The 21664-nt window shown below is 44.7% G+C and overlaps 1 protein-coding gene across 2 annotated transcripts; it reads left to right on the forward strand.

Moving 5' to 3' along the window:
- Nucleotides 1-2476: 2476 nt before the first annotated feature.
- LOC131268947 (double-stranded RNA-specific editase Adar) lies at nt 2477-16285 on the forward strand. 2 transcript variants are annotated; one of them, XM_058271251.1, is made up of 9 exons: nt 2477-2713; nt 6598-6612; nt 6843-7021; nt 7120-7341; nt 12616-12845; nt 12900-12980; nt 13068-13703; nt 13787-14038; nt 14401-16285. In XM_058271251.1, the coding sequence occupies exons 1-9, from the start codon at nt 2548-2550 to the stop codon at nt 14951-14953; spliced, it is 2334 nt and encodes a 777-aa protein (XP_058127234.1). In that variant the 5' UTR covers nt 2477-2547; the 3' UTR covers nt 14954-16285. The 2 variants fall into 2 exon arrangements, with proteins under 2 accessions (XP_058127234.1, XP_058127235.1); XM_058271252.1 differs by lacking the exons at nt 2477-2713; nt 6598-6612; nt 6843-7021; nt 7120-7341 and adding an exon at nt 7758-7888 and having other exon boundaries at nt 12542-12980.
- The last annotated feature ends 5379 nt before the right edge of the window (nt 16286-21664 follow it).

The raw sequence follows: 21664 nt of genomic DNA on the forward strand, positions 1-21664 counted from the left end.
AATCGTGATTCCTTCGAATTTGCGAACCCTTGAATTTGCTGGTGCTATGGTGAAAATTGTGTTTGTAGGGTAACAATTCTCGTTTCGTCATCGGTGATAGGATTAACAGAATCGCAAGAATGGTCGTTTTTGTTTAAGCCATGGAATTGCCCACGTAACATAGGCACTTTTGATGTCCTAATTTGTACAAGTGGTAAATAAAAAGGCTTATGAAGGTTATGGATATAGCAGCCCGTTTTATGTCATTGTTTTCTGCTAAAACCGCGTTTAATCTGGTAACCAACCTGGACATGAACGCTGCAAACGCTCTTTTCCACCAGGTGAATACCGAGAATACAATGTCCACATAGCTTTGGTCTTAACCAGAGGTTCCCAAACTGTTTTCTTCCAAAAGCCATCAACTACTAGTTTGGCTTAATTTAAAAGGTCAGGTGTGTGTAGCCAGTTGGGTTTAATTAAAAAAAAATTTAAAAAAAAAATATTATTTCTCTTGAAAATCAAGGTGCAGGTTGGCCTCATGATAAACGTAGGAATAACGCATAATATGCAAATCGCATTGCTTTCCGTTCTGACGACGATTCTTAGAAATAGCCCTCGTGGATTCAAACATGGGTGAAGCCCTCAATGTGCGCAATACGATCCATACTATTGTTGTGCTTAACACGTTAAGCCAGGGATCGGCACACGTTTTTCAAAAAGGACCAGATGATTAAAGAGAAACCGAAGGCGCGGGCCGGATACTTTAACACGTTAAGCCCTACGTCGGCCCCGTGGGGCCGACAGTGTTCTTCCCCGTAAGCCGGCGTCGGTCTGCTCGGGCCGACAGAGCCCGTTGGGTAGACCGGCGTTTCTACGAATCGCTGGCAGAACGGGAAGTAGTACAATTTGCGCGTAGGGCTTAACGTGTTAAACGATGCTTCAATATTTTCACTTTCTAACTTTCTAAATAGCAAAGTTGCATAAAAAGAGGTAAAACATAAAATATTTAAAATGTAATTGATGAACATACAACAGTAACACCTCGTTAAACAATTATCCTCTTTGGGAAGAAAATGAACCTGACATCGTGAACAAATCCGATAAAAATTGGGATGGGTTATGAAGCACTAAAATACATTTACGGGCCGGATGTGGCCCGCGGGCCGCACTTTGCCGACCCCTGCGTTAAGCTATACGTCGGTCCCGTGGGGCCGACAGCGTTCTTTCCCGTATGCCGGCGTCGGCCCGCTCGGACCGACAGAGCTGGTTTGGTAGGCCGGCGTTTCTACGAATCGCTGGCAGAACGGAAAGTAGTGCAATTTGCGCATAGCGCTTAACGTGTTAAAATATCTATTCAAAAATAGCATGGTCGGCAAACGAGTGGTACTAATTCAAAATGTGAGAACGGCGAGGAAAATTATTTGGGAAACACTGATCTAGCCCAACCGTCTAGTTCTATTTGCCAACTTATCGTCGGGACGGAATTTCCCAGTTCCATGATGCCGTCACGCTTGGAATAAATGGAAGTTTATAAGAAACGGGGTAGACGAATTTCTGCAGGAACGATTTCTTTGAAATCACGAACCTTCGTCGATTCGCTCTAAATGCTCTATCAATTAGAAACAATTTTTTTTTCTAAATAATTTTCACCAATCCACTTGGCATTGTACTCAAGAAGCATGTAAAGAGGAAGCCTGAATATTCAGAACTACTAATGTTTGCTGGCAGCTAGCGCAAGTGAAAGGCAGCGTGCGCTATTGTTTTGGATCGTATACGTGTAGCTAGAATTGCTTGGATTCTGGCCGAATGCTTCATTTGAGACGACCAAGTTTTTCCTTTCCAGTTAAGACTGTGCATCTATTGTGTCGCCGGAAGAATAGCGTCTCCTAGTGTGAAACGAAACAAGCAATAGCGCCTCGCAGTGTTTAATGTGAAGTGTATGCGGTGGGTGAGGAATGTAGCGTGCGGCCGTGATAATTAGAACGTTAGGTGAAACATTGCAACATTCGCAGGTATGAAATGAGCGATTCCGAACGGCGAAAACAGGCCCGTACGTCGTCCACGCCAGGAGGCCGCAACCGGAACTACCGCGCGCGTGCGCCTGCATAAACAGACACACACACACACGCGCGCGCACGCACACGGTGGTGTGCGTGAAAATAGAACCAATTATGGGATTTCGATAGAAGTGCCGTATCGGTCGCCCAAGGCGGGTGGTTCTGCGTGTAGATAAGCGACAGTACCTCCTCCGGACACAGTGTGCGAATGTCAACAGCATCGAACCGCAAACCTCCCATCGTCGTCGCTCCCATCGGTTGTGTTTTTGTTTTAACGGCCGCACCGATCCGCTGAGTGTTTGGCCAATTGTGCGGGTACGGTTTGTGCAAACGGCGGGCGCGGGTTGTGTCAGTAGTGCAAAACGTCGCAGTGCCGTGGTCAGCACCGCACCCTCCCCACCACCAGCAAACCATCCACCATCTACCGAGTTGCACACCGGGCGAGTTCGGCATACCAGCAGCGGCGGCAGCAGCAGCACACCATTCAACCGATCGAGCATACAACTGCAACATGAATAGCAGCGCTACCAGCAGTAGCAACAACAAAATCAATATCAGTAACAACAACAACGCTATCAACAACAAAACCAGCGGTAGTTACACATCATCCGGTGCAGCCTGTCACGGAATGCCGAGCGCTACGTCACGGCGTGGAACAAAACGCAAAACATCGGCAGGTAAAATCGATTCCGGGTTGAGGGAAGAACGTGCCGATGGTGTGTATCGCTTGTCTGGTCGAAAGCCTGCTTCATTATCAATCGGAAAATCAAACAATCGAACACACACGCAGCATCTGGCAATGACAATTGCATTTCACCCGTTCTGCATACGAGCGGCACTCTGCTAGCTTTGGTGGAACTGTAGGAGAACCTAAAAGGCACGATTTTTGCCTACCCTTGTTTCCGCCAAACCGCTAAGCGCCAGAATGTGTTGCCCCAACAACATTTTGACGGCCGCCTAAAAGAACCTTCCCAATGCGGCAGCCATAATTTTTTCAGCCAGGCCAATGGAACCTCTACCACCAATGGTTTACCAATCCATCCTTCCTGTGGTGGCTTTTATAATATGAAGAAACTGTATCGTTTCGTTGGAATTTGAAACACAAGTCTCACGACGATGCCTTTTCGCACCGATGGCCCCATACCAACAAAATCCCAAGTCGCGTGCGGAAACGACGAATGATGTTGTCCGTACACCGGATGATTGATGGAACGTGACCGAAGCGAATCCGGGTGGTTTGCTTTGATTATGAGGCTCATAAAATTACGCCGGGTTTTGTCGGAACGTGGCGTGTGCTGCTGGTTAGAACAAACTAAATCTCTCTCTCCTACTATCGTACACTTTCTGTTCACGCTAGGCATTGTTTGGATTGGCCACTTTATAGCAGCTCTTTTATTTTATTAATGTCCTTTTTAACGCGATTTTTCTGGGAGCTACGATGTTCGATTACAACTATATTTTCCACAACTTCAACATCGGAAGAAAAATAGGAACTCTGCTGGTATTATTTGTTTTGTTCCATGAAGTTTTTATTTTAATTAAGTAGGCACAAACGAGAATTGTTGAAACACTACTAAAATTATGTAGTGTAAATGTAAAAGTAGCGTTGTATTCTAAAATTCTAATAAAACTGAAATTGGATAAATTACCCAAAGTCGTTCATTTGCAACATATACACTCGTTAGGCGAACTCTGAATATTTATACCGGTGTTTTATTGAATTTACACGTTTTAGACATCTGTGCCACATTTCATTGCATCATTCTGTGTATTTAACAGTGGCTGGTTCTTCATCCTTTTACGAATGTAAAATATTCAAATTTTATAATCCCTCTGTTGCTGTTTGTTTGCCTATTCTAATGTTATATTAAAAAGAGGTTAACATGGGATCTAAAAGTTGTTATTCTTATATCATTATCAATGCTGAGCTCAGGAGCTTTTGTTTTCGCCCTGGCATGATATTTCAGAGATGTTTTCCTTCCTTGGCGATATTCCGACCCTTTATGAACGTTTGTCTGTTCATCGTTCTGATTAGTTCCGACACTTCCTGGGGGATCAGCTCCTAAACAGTAGAAAGGATCGGGTTTTGGTGTTGGTGCAAACTACACAAAAAATCTTATCAAAAAAGAGGCGACGTGCAAAAAAAAAAAAAAAACAACAACAAAATACTTCCAGTTTTAATGGAAGGGGAGCTCGAAAATGGCGTCCATCAGGTTGGCGATATTAAATTTAATTTTTATGGGGCAACCACCCGCACGTTCGCCACCACTCTCGCTCGCCAGTCGGCATTACGGGCCAAAAGAAAAAGTTACCTTTATCTGGCTCAGAATTCTTGCCCCCTTCGGAAGCTTATTTCTTTACGTTCAATAGCTGTCAGCTTGCGCGCCACAACGCCGTCCTAGCGAGGCAGAATGCAGTTGTTATCGATAGGCGTTGGGGTTGGAAGAGGGTTTTAATGTTTGATAATTTATTTTTTATAACGTCATTTAGGTCAGGTCGAGAATGTTACAAATTAACGAGGAATCGGTTTAGATAATAATTGATCACTCGAAGCGTCTCCGGCGTGAGGAAGAAGCGCCCTTCGTTTTCAGCATCAGCTCGTCTCCGCCAGGAAACGGTTGGCTTTATGGTTTTATTGCCGGTGTAATTAACATAAACCCTGCCTTGGCTTTTCTCTGTTTGCGTATTTAATTCGCCCCCGTGGGGCCGCTTACAGTGCGTTTCACCTACTTTGCCACATTTTCACAGGATATAACGTGCTCGTGGTTTAGCAGTTTCGGTTAGCGAAGTAGCAGTAGTACTCAATTTCCCAAACCGGTTTCCCCCGAGTGAGGTATATTTGCACCGACGATAAAATCAATAGGTCTACCGACCACCCTTTTCGGTCGGGCAGTGCCGCATCGTGGACATTGTTTTAACCGCCGTTGGTTCCCTGGCCTCGCTTCCTTAAATTTATTTATGTCTTTGCGGTGATTTGTAGTACTAACGACTAGCGCGCTAGCTCTCGGGGTGGCGTAAAACGTGCAATGGCTCGGTTGCAGCCCAGGACATTGACGAGCCCGTTGCCGCCGGATTTGAAATGTACTACCATAGAAACTACTAATATTTATTGCCTTTTTTCAGAGTGGGTCGCGACCTCGGGAAAGAAATGTTCCGAGCCGGGAGTATATTAATTTTGGTTTTTGCGTATTTCTTTTTGTGTTTTTTTTGTTTTGCATAGCCTCTTTAAGGCTGTGACACAATGATACCAAAAGCTTTTTTACCGCTCAGATTGCGTGAAATGCGAAGGACAGGGGTTTTATCATACAGATCATACATCATACACTAACTTCTTCAATATGTGTAACACGTTCAGAAACCATGGGAAGAAAGTGAGTGGAGAAAGTGGAGTGGAGTACACATCATATTGCGTTGTTTCAAACTTTTGTTTGAACAAATTATTTCACAATATGCAAAAAGTGTTACTAGTTTCCACCAAATGCCAATTGTAGCGCAACCAAATAATAATACAATATATCTGATTTGTATGATCTCCGACTCCACATTGTCTGCCGCTGAATATGTTTGGTGTGGAAAAGCGTAGACTTCTGGAAAAGAGTAGAATACAACAACCTAATAAAATTTTACCAAATATTAAAGTTGTTGAAAAATCATCTGTTATAACTTTGGTTACATTTCATGTTTTGTTTTGCTTTTTAACAAAAAGTGTAACATTATGAGTAAAGTTAGTTAATCTCAAACAAAACAATTGAAAAATAGTATGAGATACGACTCGAATATTGTGGATAACATCCAACGACCTAAATGAACGCCAAACAGCATTCTAAGATTTTATAAATTGTGGCTAAAGTCGCCATTTATTTAAAATGTTTCTTCGACATAAAATATCATCCATGATTGATTTGAAATAGTTTGTATTGTATGATACTCATCTTTTTGATCCGATTAAAGCATGGAGATAAAGCCATATTGCCCGACTTCAGTTTAAGATTAACTGCAAGATACATTTTTCATCAAACTGTTAAAGCATCTACTACGATGAGCACTTAAAATGCTGCAACTTTAATAATAAGTGTGCGCATGTCGAAACTCTTCTTTCTTTCGTAGAATTTATTACTTGCACCGTTTGCTTGATTGACGTCAAACTTTGGTTGCTTATTGTTATAAAACTCCACAATTCCAAGTTACGGGGGAAAGGATGCAGATTTGTAGTTTTTTTTTGTTTTCCCAGCCGGCAGGTGGAAGAAGGGTATGTGGGTCGACGGTGACTCGATCGTGAAATGAAAACTATCGGTAACGAAATGAAGGATCTTTTTTTCCCTCATACTCCGTTGGAGCTGCGTGGGTTTTGCTCGCGATAATCTGTGACAAAAAATGAACCACGTTGTGAAAGTAAAAAATAAATACATAAATAACAAATATGCTTGAACGATGTGTGACGTGGGCTGGCAGAATGTGGTCTTCCTTTTGACAAAATAACTACTAATATTCAGCATTTTTTCTCCTCTTCTTCCATGTTTCACAATTTCGAACGGTTCGACACTGCGCTGGCTATAAATAGGAACCATTTCCTCAGGTAAGCGTGAAAAAAAGAAAAACAAAACAAAAATGGAACCAAGAGGTGTCCCGCAGCACGCGAAGAAGAGTATAACGGCCTTCGGCACCATAAACACCGGCCAGGATTAGAAGGGCGGGTTATACGCTTGTAACGCGTGTGTTCCGGAAGCGTTTCCCGTAACCGTGGTGGAGTTTTGCGTGGGTTTATGACGTAGCGGTTTCTTGTGTTTTTGTTTTTTACTGCCTCAGCCATCCGGAAACGGCGCAAGTTGCAGCATTCCTCGAAGCCGGGCGAATCGCGACAGGAGCAGATACCGCAGACGAAGAACACGGTGGCCGTGCTGAACGAGCTGAAGCGCAACCTGGTGTACAAGGTCGAGTCGCAGACGGGCCCGGTCCATGCACCCCTTTTCACGATATCGGTTGTGGTATGTGTCGAGAGGGACGAGAGAGAGAGAGAGAGAGAGAGAGAGAGTCCTACTGGCAGCGTGCTGACTGTGTGTCTGTTATTTGGTTTGCTTTTTAGGTCGATGGGCAGAAGTTTGTCGGTTCCGGACCGAGCAAGAAGCTGGCCCGGGTAGCAGCGGCCGCTTCAGCCCTGCGCAGCTTCATCCAGTTCAAGGATGGGGCGACGCTGACACCGATCGAGCCGCTGCACAACGTCGACTTCACCAGCGATGATCCGATGATCGAGAACAGCATATTCCCGCTGTCCGATGCCGGGCCGGGCATGCAGGAGATCATCAGCGCTGGCGGTGACGGCGACTCACTGCCCGAAAGCATCACTGTCAATTCATGCAACACCAGCAACAACTCTTACAGCAATAGCAACAGCAACAATAACGGTAGTGCGTACAGCAACAGCAGCTGCAAAGTAGGGGCCAACAGCAATGCCAAATCGATCGCCAGCAACCGGCAGTGCGACATCGGGAACAGCGTCGCACATTCGCTCAATAGTAGTAACAATAGTAGCGTAAGCAGTAGTGTGAAAGTGCCGGCGGCAGTGGTGATCAAGCGCGAGCCGACCAGCCAGCACGCTGCCCATGACAAGCCGGCGCAACAGCTGCAGACTACGTCCTCCCAGCCGTTGGTGGCGTCACTGATGACTCCAGCTCTAACAGCGTCGTCGTTCTTGACGCCGTCATCATCGCCGTCACCGTCATCATCGCTGTCCACGCCATCGTCTATACCGATGAAGCAGGAAAAGCAGACACCCACCACGATGGGGGGCAGCGTTGAGGCCAGCTCCGCGCGTGCGGGGGGTGCAACAGCGGCATCCAGTATAGTAACCAATAGTAAATGCATAACGTTTATTTTTACCACCCAATCCCTGATCCACCCAAATCTCATTACTCCTTCTCCTCCCCCCACTCTCCGGACGAAAACTCATGCGACCGTCGTGAGCCGAGACTGCGTCCCATTCCAAGACCCGCCGTCCGCTCACCGTTCCACGAATCAATCTAATCTTCCCCTTCATCGATGTACTGTATCGTTCCTCAGTTGCAGCGACTGGAACCACTTACAACGCCAGTTACGATCAGTGTGTCGGCACACGTGCGGGCGGTGCGGTCCCGCAAACCGGTACTACCACCACCACCACCACCAACACCTTTTCTTCTTCCTCCGCCATCGCCCATCCAATCCCTTTGAACTGTTCCGCTGCTGCTGCTGCCGCTGCTGCTGCTGCTGCTGTCGCTGCTACTGCCGCTCCCGACGTTGCTGCAGCCTTGCCACTCATTCCCATCCAACACCCCGCTATCAGCACCGTCGGTAGCAACGCGAGCATTATGATGCTTCCATTGATAGGCTGTGTTGTAAAGCCGCCGACGACGACGGTGACGACGACGACGCCACCGTCGTTATCTTTGTCATCACCGGAGGCAAAACCGGTCGTCGTCGGAATGGTGAGTTCCGGCGGTGGCTGTAGCGGCGGTATGGATGGGACCGGTGTGCACGACAAACACAACACTTTCCGGACAACCAACATGAGTAGTCCAACCATCACCACCACAATCAACACCACCACCAACACTACTCCTCCCTACTACCAGGCCAAGGCGACGGCCAAACCGGGCACCGTTGTGAATTGCACACCGTCCGCCGCGGCGGACTTTCACCGTTACATTACATCCTCCATGCCGTACGACTCCTTTAGGCCAAAGCTGCATGGCATGCATGCTGCCGGCAGCTATCATACGCACAAGCAGCAGCTGGCCAGCAGCAGAAGCACCTACGTTACGCCTGTGCGTAACGAACTCCTCGGCTCGACCGCGGCCATCACCGCAAAATCGTACGCCTTCCTCTCCTCCTCTCCCTACACCGCCGGCGGCACCATGAAGGCTCCGATGTACGGTAGTACGACCGTAGCCGTGGTGAATCCGGCTACGGCGGCCACGGCCGCCACCAACGCCATCGCCACCGCCGCCGCTGCCGTGACCAGCATGATCGCGACGGCTCCCCCCTCCGCTTCCACGCTTGCGGTCGGCAGCGGTTGCAGCGGTGGCGAACCCGAAGCTAAAGGCGGTGGAGGCGGCACACATAACCACCAGTCTTCCACCGTCGCTTTCGCTGCCGGCAGTGTGCCCACCTGCTCTCCCCCCTCGCCATCCTCCTCCTCCTCTTCCTCATCCTCATCTTCCGGCGCCAGTGCCGCCACCGCTACTGCCGCAACCATCGCCGCCAACCATTCCCCCATGTACGCTCCCAACGCGCAAAACGGCCATCGACAAGTGGTTGAAAAAATTCAGCAAAGTCTAGACTTATTTAAAAATACCAATGAAAAGGCTGTAGCATGGAAGAAGCGTTTCGAAAGCAAGTATAACATTGAGTTCTCCTTTTTGTCATACTTTATTTTCATTGTTTTTTTTATTATCTTCTTTCTTTTATACTTTACATCGTATGTTTTCCTTTTTTCGATGTCTCCGTCTCTTCTATGTGTATTATCACACTGCTGTAATAATACGAAATAATTTCATTGTCGTGAAAGGTTTAACTATCTTTCTTTCAGTTTTCCCCCCCCCGCCTTATGATTGCAATGCATCGCTAGAGCAAACTTTCTTCTTCGCATATTGAATTCCGGTGTACTGCACGCTAGGATAGGAGGATGATGGCAGGCGGGACGGTGTTTCTCTTGCGCTACAGCGTAAAGTTGGCTCGGCGGGAGGATAACACCAGTCCACAGATGGTCCTTGGCGTAAAAAAGTTCCGCTGTGCCTCGCGTGTTGGAAATGTGAGTGCCGTTCGAGGGAAGTTCGTGTCCGCGCCGACACGCGCGTTTGGCAGTGACGTTTACTTACTGCACGACGAGGCGTACTCTGATTATCTTCAGTGCCTTGCATTTCACCAATCTTCGCTACAGCAGCGCTGCTAGTGAGGGTCGGTCTACCCGTTGTAATGAGGTGTTCAAAACTTTTAGACTTCATCAAAATGAAGAAACACCACGCGAAAGTCCTTGAAACAATCGGCACTAGCTGCTGGTGGTGCAGTGCGCGATAAATTGTATTACGACATGAGCTCGTTTGGAATCCTTGCTTCAATGATACGACTAAGACCAACGAGAAGTTTGGTGTGAAAACAATCCAGTTCGCCATGTTGACTTGCAACATTCATTACGAGGGGATTAACGCAATAGTTATCGAAAGGGAACGCTTCGTTTAATACGGGATTTTGCAATGACACCGGTTCCAACACGATCATTTGGTTGAGCTGTTTTTGTCCTAGCTGTTGATAGTTTCGATCAAACATTTTATATGTGCAATTTTTTGCTCTTTTTGTAGCCCCAAGTAGGGCGCTAGTTTTGGCATCATACAAATTGAAATGGATGATGATGTTACATCTATTTTTTTTAAATTACAGGTTGTCGTTTTTACTTGATCACTTTCTTGATTGAGCAGGGATAGAGTTAATGAGGTTGTGTTTTACTGTAATTGAAATTTATCTAGACCAAAACAAACTCAGCTCAGAAGATTGTAGCAAAATTTTGAAAAGAGCCAATGCTATCAGGAATGTCAAATGTAGCAGGACAATGTTTGCTCTAACATGCATATATCTATGCATCAAATTATTTATGCTCGGTTGGTGTCAGTTGTGGTCAGCTCGCAAGCTATGTATGACTATATTTTCTCCTTTTCACACGTGCATTTCATAATCGTTTGGTTCAGTGTCGGCTTCTTGTCATCCCTCCCTCAGTCGGCTGTAGTATACACCAATGCATGCAGTGGGAGTAGTAGTCGTATTTTACGTGGTGCATTATTGTGTTCTTTATTAGAATCATCAATCAGGCATTACTACAGCACATCCTCTTAGTTAGTTAAACCTCGTAGACGCAGACAATCATAATAAGTAAACTTGTGGGACATCAACACGTACAAGCCTCTCATCATCCAATCTTGCCGGTCATGTCAACACTTTTTCACTCATTAGTCGTGTGCTGATCAATACGTTCGAACACATACGATGAACACTGCTAAAGTATTGTTTTGATTTTATAGATTGTGTAGACAAATTGAATTGGCAAAGAAAGGGACTCATTCAGTGTTGTGTATGTACCTCTTCTGTAGTGCTTTCGGTTATATGAGCAAGAGCAGAATTTATTCATGTGTCGATGTTGGAAAATTGGGGCTTGCTTCGCTACTCTCTCCCACTTTCAACATAAGTTACCCATTCTAGTTTTTTCCCTCATTTTCCAACAGAAACGGTTGCAAAGCAAACGTCGTATACAGAGCAAACCTAGTGTTCTTTTAGCTTTTGGACGATTTGCCTATGGTACATCTGCAAATAGCAAACATTGCGAACATAAAGCAACGGTTGATAGATAAATGGTTTAAGGCACGCTTATGTTTGGTCTTAACATCACTGTTTTTAACCGCGCCTCCAAATTACTACCACATTTGTCATGGCCATTGATTGATGCAATGTTTCTGAAGATTAGTTAGTTTTTTTTATTATTACGATTACATCACATTGAACTTACATTACACTTGACACAGTAAACAGTTAATACCGCATCATTGAGTCGTCCGTCACTTGTGTTTTTCATTGATGTTTAACGTTACATAATTTTTAATTGCATATATCGTTTACACCAACCGAGATTCTAATTGATTGAATAAGTAGCTAATTGATTACCTGCCCAAGAATGGGTACAGAAACTGCAAGAGTTCTGTTCTAGTTTTGTTTTTCGTTTTTTGTAAATAATATTTTCCAGCGACAGAGCGAGGCGGATATTATAATTTGCGGTAACCGCAGCTGTACCATGGTAAAAAAGTGTATTAGCGAGCTATGATACGATACGGCGCTGAATTTATGCTTTTTTTACAGTATAAACTGCCACCGAGCAGCGTCTGAGTCTATATGGACACCAGAACAGATTTTGTTTGGTTTTAGGAAGACAGTTTTCAAATCCATTCACTTTTGTTCGCCTCAAACGTACCTGCTTACTGCTCTTCGGGAGTCAATGTTATGTTTTCGACGTATGGTGAATTGGAAGCAAAAGTTCGAATCCACCCTTGTACATAGCCTACGAAAGCGCCTACTGAATGCTAAAGTCTTCAACTTCACCTGTTCTAGTTTTCCCCCCTCCACCGCCCGGTTGCTACCTCATTGTGCGTGTACTGAATCTTGAGTTGTCCCGTTTTGCCCGTTGAAAAGTATCTCTAAGCTGTGTTCATTCACTGTTTGTTTGGTTGTTACTAATAGTTGTTGCAGTATTAGAATCCTTCCCACGATATAATTTTTCCCAGTATAATTTCTATTATATGTGAAACACGTGCGCGGTTGTCGCCTACATTTCGAAAGTCTCGTTCTATAATCTACCTTTTGTTCTCTTGTTTGTTTGTTTTTTTTATTTATTTTCCTGCTTGCGTATGTATGTGCCTACTATTCTGTCATTTGTTCGTTCCACAACAATCTTGTCAATCGACGCTGCCGCAATGGCTGGGAAAATGCAGAGCTGAAAGTGTCGTCCGGTAACCTGTCCCGTGCCGGTGGCAACGCCGCCGCTGGACACCATCCCAAGCCGCAGCCGGAAAAGGGCCCCGTGATGCTGCTGCACGAGCTGTTCACCGATGCCCACTTCGAGTGCGTCTCGTCCGATGGGCTGCAGCACTCGAAGTTCACCGTCGTCGTCACGGTGAACGACAACCAGCGCTTCGAGGGTACCGGGCCTTCGAAGAAGATGGCGAAGAACGCGGCAGCCAAGGCGGCCCTCGCCTCGATCTGCAACATCTCGTTCAGCCCGCTGCAGCAGTCCAAGTTCGGGCTGATCACGTCGGGCGCTGGCAACGGTTCGCTCGGTGGCTCGAACAGCGTCTCGCTGAACGGGGACAACAGCTTCAAGCAGAACAAGAACTTCGAGCTACCGCAGACGTTCGCGGACGCCGTCGGCAAGTACGTATCCGCGCCATCAATGACCATGATTGCTATCGGTTGGTTTTCTAATAACTGATTTCTTCTCATTACTCCCCCCTCCCGCAGATTGGTAATCGAAAAGTTCAACGAGGTGATGAAGGGGAGCGACGTTTACAGCAGGCGCAAGGTACTGGCCGGGTTTGTGATGACCCACGGGTACGATGTGAAGACGGCGCGGGTGATCTCGCTAGCCACCGGCACCAAGTGCGTCAGCGGCGAGCACATGAGCGTGACCGGCTCGGTCATCAACGACTCGCACGCCGAAATTATCGCCCGGCGCGGGTTGATGGATTTCTTCTACAGCCAGCTGGACCTGCTCTGCCAGCAGCAGCAACAGCAGCAGACACCGGAGTCGGTACCGGTGTCTAGTACGTCGCCAACCCCCGGCAATGGGCAGACGGTGGTGACGATCGGCAGCGGCGGAACGACGCTGTCCAATGGCACGATGGCAGCTGCCGAGCCTGCGCTCCCCTCTCAGTCAGATGCGGCCGATGGCGAAAGCAACGCGTCCGAGCAGAAACCGGCCATTGCGACGCAGCACGCGGAAGTCATTTTCAACAAACCCAGTAACGACTCGAGTCTGTACACGCTGAAGGAAGGCATCTACTTCCATCTGTACATCAACACCGCACCATGCGGAGACGCGCGAGTCTTCAGTCCGCACGAAAATGATAGCATGGATGTGGACAAGCATCCCAATCGGTACGTTGTTGCTCGCAAGTTGCGTTGGCAGCCTCTGTCTCTGCGCCTACTACATCCTATTCGGTATACCTCTTCTTCTGCAGCAAAGCACGTGGTCAATTACGAACGAAGGTGGAATCAGGGGAGGGAACGATACCGGTCAAGAGCAGTGACGGCATTCAGACGTGGGACGGCGTTTTACAGGGCCAGCGATTGCTGACCATGTCCTGCTCGGATAAGATTTCCCGCTGGAACGTGCTGGGCCTGCAGGGGTCGATGCTGGCGTCCGTGATCGAGCCGATCTATCTGCACTCGATTGTGCTCGGTAGCCTGCTTCATCCGGCTCACATGTATCGGTAAGCCAATTTACTTCGACGTAAAGCAATGTTGATGAGCAAAAAACGACGTAATGTTAATTCAATGAAATAGCTCAAAGCTTCATCACCAATCTTGATGAAACCTTAAAGAAAATCAGAAAATTTCAAACCTTTTCAACTGTCAAATGTTATCACCATGAAATTTGTATTGGTCAGAAACCAAATATAGAGCCAGAAGGTTCTGTAATTTTTTATGTTTTATGTTGATCCGTCAAGATAGTTTGTTTTAGATTAATACAATGTGATGTGATACTATAACTCATATTCGTATAGGTTTTAAAATTCTCTTTATGCAAATTGTAATTCAAAAATAAGTACTAATAAATTCCCCTTCTTTGCAGAGCAATTTGCGGACGGATAGAAAATGCAATACAAGGACTACCCCCGCCGTATCGCTTGAACAAGCCAAAGCTGGCACTCATGACGTCGGCGGAATCGCGAAATCAAACCAAGCCTCCTAATTTCAGCATCAACTGGATCACGAACAGCTCGGAGGTTGAGATTGTGAACTCGTTCACCGGGAAGCTCATCAACAATAACACAAACACGAACAAGATGTCGCGGCTGTCGAAACAATCGTTCTACCGGCGCTATGCAGCCATCATAGCGCGCCTACCGAGCGTTCGGCTACGTCAAGTGAAGCCGACGTACTTCGAAACGAAGATGTCGGTCAACGAGTATCAGCAGGCGAAGCGGGAGCTGTTCGCCGCGTTCAGCAAGGAAGACCTCGGTGACTGGCTGAAGAAACCGATCGAGCAGGATCAGTTCACGCTTATCGTAGCCAAGGAAAGCGAACCACCGTCGCTCGTCAGCCAGCCGCAAACTGTGCCAACTGTCGAACTGAATACACTGGTAAGCAACGCTACTTCTTCCGTCGGCAACTGCTCCAAATGACATCACATCAAGCATTCAAGCCGGCGCAGCTACTCGTCGGTCGGCCCCGACCACCCCAGTCATACTTCCGAGCGTAGTAACAAATTTTCTAACTCCTCTGGCAGTTAGTCGTAGCGGCTGTCGCGTTGAGGAAGCCGTTACCGAGCCTACCAGTTAGGGTGTGTGTTTTGCATTAGGTGACATTTGAGGACAAGGCAATAATGAACCGAGACTGGCCGAGGGTGTGCTGCTGCCGTTGTTTTCTAGACTTTTACCACCACCCTGTTCTTGAGGCTCACTTGCACACAGGCAAAATATCGATTAGAAGTGTGCCTTTAGCACTAGCATTCTTAAAATCATAGTAACCTTACCCGCTTAGCTCTAGGGGGTCCGCGACAGCCGAGCGGTAGCGCCGGTTAGAAAATCGGCCCATGAGCGCCGGGGCTCACCACCTCGACGGCGTGGGTTCGAATCCCAACCGAGACCGGACCCTCCCCTGTACGAGAGGACTGACTATCCACGTACAACAGGGAAACAAGTCTCGTAAGCCCTTAACGGGCAGGCATGACCAAGAGGTCGTTACGCCAAGAAGAAGAAGAAGAAGACCCGCTTAGCTAAGAATTTGAAAGTTCTCGTGGGAGAAGCTCTACATTTTTTAAAGCTTTTATTTGCTACTCCATATTTCGTGCTCTCTACCGTTTGAACTACAGAATTATGAATTCAGTGCATTGATTTCTCATTGCTCTGCTGTCCAGGCGATTGAAGGCATATCGAAATCGTCGTCAGGACCCATGCGTTCCAGGATAGCATCAAAACAATCATGCATAGCCTCTGGGGACTAGCCGACTAAGATACTCTAATAATTTCGGATGCATCATCGAATTGCCAAACCACTGCGTATCCTTTTTGATTTGATGAGCACTACTTTTGTTTTTATATTGATAAAGCTTCCCAGTAATGCTGAACATTACTCAATACTTGAATAACGAATCTGGTTGGATAAAGGTGAAGGGGAGGAATAAACCCTACGTCGGGTTTTGATGTTATGCCAAGCATACACGAAAGGTTATCGTGCCAAGCATTTGCTTGCCAAAGCAAGATTGTCTTGCTTTCGAAGATTATATGTTTGGTGTTTGAACTTCAGTACTTAATTTGGTCACGCAACATTCGATGTTCTGAGCAAACAATAATGATAACGATAAGTTTTGAAATAGCAGCATTCAGGATATGCTGATTCAAATATGCTAATGGCTCATGATGAAGTAAATAAAAGCAATTATACGTAAGATCAGAATTACTCAACTCATACATCTCTCGTTTCCTTGTATCAATAATATCTTGCCCAAATTACAATTAAGCTAGAACAATAAATCGTTTGTGATAGAAAAGTATGCAAACTGACACAATTAGTATTGTACCGCCATAAACAAAAACAAACAAAAAATCTAACGCTTGTTTAGTTCTGACATGAAAGGCAGAGAGAATGATATTTCAGTATCCATTTGAGTCTGTACATACTGCTGATTGTACGAATGAATCGAATAATATGTGCGAGCGCTAGCCAACTCACAAAACGGTCTCTTTTCGAGTTGAACCATATTTTAATCATGCGAAATAGGTACTGCATGCAAAACACACAATTGCAATATAATTTGTTGCATCCGATAAGTAGAAAAATTCTGATAGAAGTTAACTAACATCGACTTATTGTGTTGTGTGCAATTTGCAAGTATTCCAAAATTGGAGAGTAGAATACATACTTTAAGAAGCGTGTGTTTGTTTTTGTTTTCAAACGATGCTTCTGTAATATTTGTTTGTATAAGCGTAATCAGTCAGTTTATTTGTTATAACTTTATGCATGAGTTTCTTGCAGTTAAAATAGCTCGTTTGCCCTCTTTTTTGTGAGGATCTGCTCGGTCTTTTTGTGTGTAGTATTAGACGTGTGTTGTGTTTTTGAGATAGTTTGTTTAGTGCGTTTTAGTAATTTCGAAGACTATTATTAATATTTCGTGTAAAAAACTATTTAGTATTGCTTTCATGGTTTGATTGTAATGTTTGTTATAGTAGTATTTTCAATCGATCAAATATTTAAACAAAAAACAATTTTCAATCAACTACACCTCGTGAGATTTTTTTTTTTTTTTTTTGAAGCATGAGCATTAAAGTATACATACATATTGAAAGGATGCAGAAACTTCATCGTTAGAATTTATTGTGTTAAACTTTTTGTTGACAACTAGAAACTGTTGCACATTTGCCAACACTAATCGTACCGTTGTATTTTAGTGAATTAAAATGACAACCGAATTAAATTTTCAAAAGTACAAACGTTCAAATGAAACGAATTTTATATTAATATAAACATTAAGGAGACTTCATGTAGTTCAATTGGTATTCAATTCTTTTCATTTTTTCATCACATTGCGGTGTGAGCATTAATAGATATTAATGAAATCCCATGTGTTTAAAGCAAATTCAATTGAATTGGATTACTAGAAAAGAACATTTCCATAGAAAGCGTCTGTGTCAATTATGTTATGTTTTAAGTGTTTGTGAGTACGTGCGTGTTTATCCCAGTCTCTCTCTATGTATCTCTAACTAATATCTCTCTATTTGAAAACAAACGAAATTAGCGGTACGGTTAGTGTTGTTGTGGGCCTCGATACACTTCCTTTCCCGGTGTACTATGTAGAGCACGCAGAACGCACAAACTTCACACGTTTAGATAAATGCTATGCTTGTCGATAGTGTATTGTAATTCTTACTGTGATATTAAACTTTACTTGGGATGTACAGCGGAAGTGACGGAAATTATTTAACGATGAAAATGATAGCTATGAAATCAGCGAGCAATCCTTTTAATTAGCTTACATATAAAGGAAAAATACAACCGGCAGGCAGGAAATAGCAGCATTGGGCGAAATTGAAAAATTCCTACGCGTACCGTTTTGGCTCTATCATTAAACTCAAGTACTCGACTTGCAAAACGGAAGAAGTGTATATTCCGTCTCAGTTTACTTAACGCTCGTGGAGCGATATTTTTGCATACAGAAAATATGATACATTATTATCCTTGTTTTAAATTTGGCTAATCAATTAAACCAGGTGTCTCTTAAGCCCGCATCACTTGTTTCGCTATTGCTTATCATATTCATGTGTTGAAATTTCAGAACCAGTTTAGCTATACTACATCGTACACACACACACATAACACTGATCTCCTGCTGAATATTTCAATGCATATACGACACACCACATACTCAAAGAAGAATAATAACCATTACCTTTTTACAATTGTTGCGAGTTGATTACGAGTTGATCGATCTCCCCGATGCTGCGATCAATAATGGATTGTTAACACCACGAAACACAAGGGCAATGTTTAGCATAACGTGTACCAACACCTGGAGCGTTGCAGTGCAAAACTATAAACGTTAGCACAAACCTTTTTGTAAATACAATATAAGTTTGTTTTCCGTAATTCGCTCGATTGGTGCTAATACGAATAAGTTCGACAATGTATTAAAAGATTCGCAATAATGATCAGATAATACGCGATTACGAAAACATATATCTAGCTCTTTTATGTCCTCCAGAAACACTATTTATTTATTACCCAACAAGGCTAGTACGGAACAGGATAGGACATACACCAAGCATTATCGATATGTTTACTCATTTCCTCGCATTTGCCATCGTAGCGCCTTCCGTGGAAACCATCCGGGCGGTATGCACCCGTGTGAATTCCGATGAAGTATTTCCAGCAGCGAAAACTGAACCATTTTCCCATACAAAAAAAAAAAAAAACAAATATACCGAAACTGTAAGATAGGAAGCCTCTATAGTATTTACTAGCAAAACAAATGTCACCAAAAACACTCCGTGTCATAGCTGTAGGAGCGGCTTTTTAATTAAGAAACGCAAACGAAACGGTATCGGACGGTAACCGAATGCGAAGCATTGTAACAACTTTGATAAGAAATGGCTCAGAAGAAGAATGCGGGGAAAACGCGAACGTACATGGTGGTATTGAGATTTAAGTGGTACAACGTGACATACATCGGAATGCCATTGTTGCTGCTACCAATCATTATTAGAGAAAACCAGGAAACCATATCCATTACCTGTCAGTTAATCCTGGTTGATCTTCCTTGTTACTCACGGTGGTGTCGTTGAGCAAAACAATTAAGTTCCGCATGCACATCGGTATCTTCCATACGCAATCAAGCGTTGATACGTATAATGGGGGTGAGCATGTACCTGACAGGTGGCGCTTGTGCTTTATTTGCTTGTTAGTCTAACAACGACGTTATTGATTGTACAACTAGAGCACGCCCGGACGTATTGGTCGCTTTGCTCCGCTGAGCACACAACTAGAACACAGTTTGATACGCGAACGAAGCGATCAAGTTACCGACCCCGGCAACCACGGTTATGATCGCGGCGAATAGTAAGGAGAGTTTCGACGAATAGGAGGCGTGCATTGTTTATTATTTTCTTTACCATATATAGAACAAGTGCCTAGCATGCATGCCCGAAACCGTTTTCTCGATCGCTCAACTTTCGGTATCGTTTGTGCTGCTACTTTGCGGTGAGCGGAGCGGTGAGAATAGTATCCAACCTTTCTCCACCTTACGGTCGACTGCTGAGGCGTGGGTGTTTGTGTTTTCATTGCGTTTGTGTATGTTCTAGGGTTCTAGGTTCGCTACTAGATTTTTTTTATGATAGAGAAGCAAAATCAAACGGATGTGGCGAGAATACAAACAATCCCTTTGCGCACAGACATTTCAAAAGTCGCAGTCAGTTGACACGCTACATATGATTCAGTTGTCTATTTTGCGAACTATAAGCAATAGCCGGAGGAAATTATCATTTAACAAAGCATTGTCAATAGTAGGAACAATCGGCTATCGAAAGGAAGATGTCCAACACATTCACACACCGTAGTGCGCTGTTGGACGATTCCAACCTACACGTTTTAATTGTTTGGAAAACCCATTGGGAAACGTTACGCTATTTTGGAGCAAAATTGGTTCGAGTGAAATGAAACCGAACGCGTTGGAATCGTCTAGCAACACCTTTTGCAGTTAATCAACGTGAATTGTGCTAGAGTGCCATGGAGCCAGCAGCGTTTGCAACCAAACAAACACACAGTAAGGAAATCAGGCACACCCTTTAGCAAAACAGATACAACGAAATAGAGCTATTTGTGGGAGGCAGAAAACGCCGGTACACTCCCCCCCTCAACCCGAATGCCGGAGCGACTGAGAGGAAGCGGTAAAAGTGGCAACAGACCCACTACAAAAGGAGAAATTAAAGATAAAATTAAGGATAAAAACCTGCTGTGAGATTTGTGAGCGCCACGGAGCGCAGCGTGTGCAGAGGTCGTACGTTAAATATTTGTAGAATTAAAGATACGCATGTAGCGGCGGCGCTAAAACCGATCTATAGAGTATAACAGTGCCCGGAAGGCGGCAAAGTGACAAACCCGCTCGACTGCGACTTGGCTGCGTGCATTTAATTGAGATGGCAGTGAAGGCAGTGCGTGCTTGTTTTTTTTTTTTGTTGCATTACAGCATACGGAACAGATACAAACAAACCAAAACAAATCGCCGCACTGTTGGGTGTATATGCGACAGAGTCTGGGGCGGACCATGTCCGAGCAGAAGCAGGCAGGGGTTACTAGGTGTACTCTAGCATACAACGTTTTAAAAGCAAATTTCTCTCTATTATACTTCACAACGAGTTACGTTTTAATCAAATAACATTCTCAGGAATGTTATGTACATTTTACACCGGAATGCGGTGCAGGGAGAGGGGCGTATAAGTAAAATATCTTAGGACGTAAACGAGGCAGAATCGATGATTGCGCGCTAGTTGGGATTCATTGAATCAAAGAAATAACACCACATCAACCACTAATAGCAGGTAACCCGAGAGCAAGTTACTCGAATGGTAGCTACCGATTCATTTAGATTTTACTCTACATTTAAACATAATCTACTTACACGAACATTACTAGACGACACCCGCCACCTGGCCGACGGTTCTCTTTTCCCCTAGCTGTGTGTGTCCCGTTTTTTGATTCCACAGATATTTCGCCAAACAGTAGCGTAAAACACTAAACTAGTAATCTTATCGTGTTTGAGCACCCGTTTTATTGCTACGTAGGATAATGTTTAACGACCCGCTGATGCTCTCCGATGCAGCGTAGACCCGTGTGTGGTTCAAAAAAGCGCAGTATATAGTTTATGTTCGACGAGTTTGCCGCAGTTTGCGTCGTTTCATCCTTTTATGCGTGAGCCGTACTGCATCAGATAAATTATAAATAACCTTTTCATACTTCATGACACATACAAACCCACACACACACACACACACACACACGCTGGCGGTAATGGTCGTCATAAAGAATATTTCATATAAAATCTACCATAACTTTCCTTCCCCTTTTTCGATCAGATCCCACGCTTGAATTAAATGCCCTACCTATGAGACGTACCTGCACTCAGCTCAAGTGCACTATTTTAATGGCTTAAGATTTGGCGTAGGAAAATAAAATGCAAGGGGAATGCTTGGTTGTGAGGGATCCAAAGCCATCATGGGAAGAGGAATCCGTAATGTGGATGTGAATCGAACCATTGCACCACGTGATTAGCTGGCCAACATGCATTTAAAGTATTTTTCGTGTCTTAGACAGGGAACTTGTCTGTTGGAAAGCCGTGACATTTA

This window comes from Anopheles coustani, chromosome X (genome assembly GCF_943734705.1).
Source record: "Anopheles coustani chromosome X, idAnoCousDA_361_x.2, whole genome shotgun sequence".
In the NCBI taxonomy this organism is placed as follows: Eukaryota; Metazoa; Arthropoda; class Insecta; order Diptera; family Culicidae; genus Anopheles; species Anopheles coustani.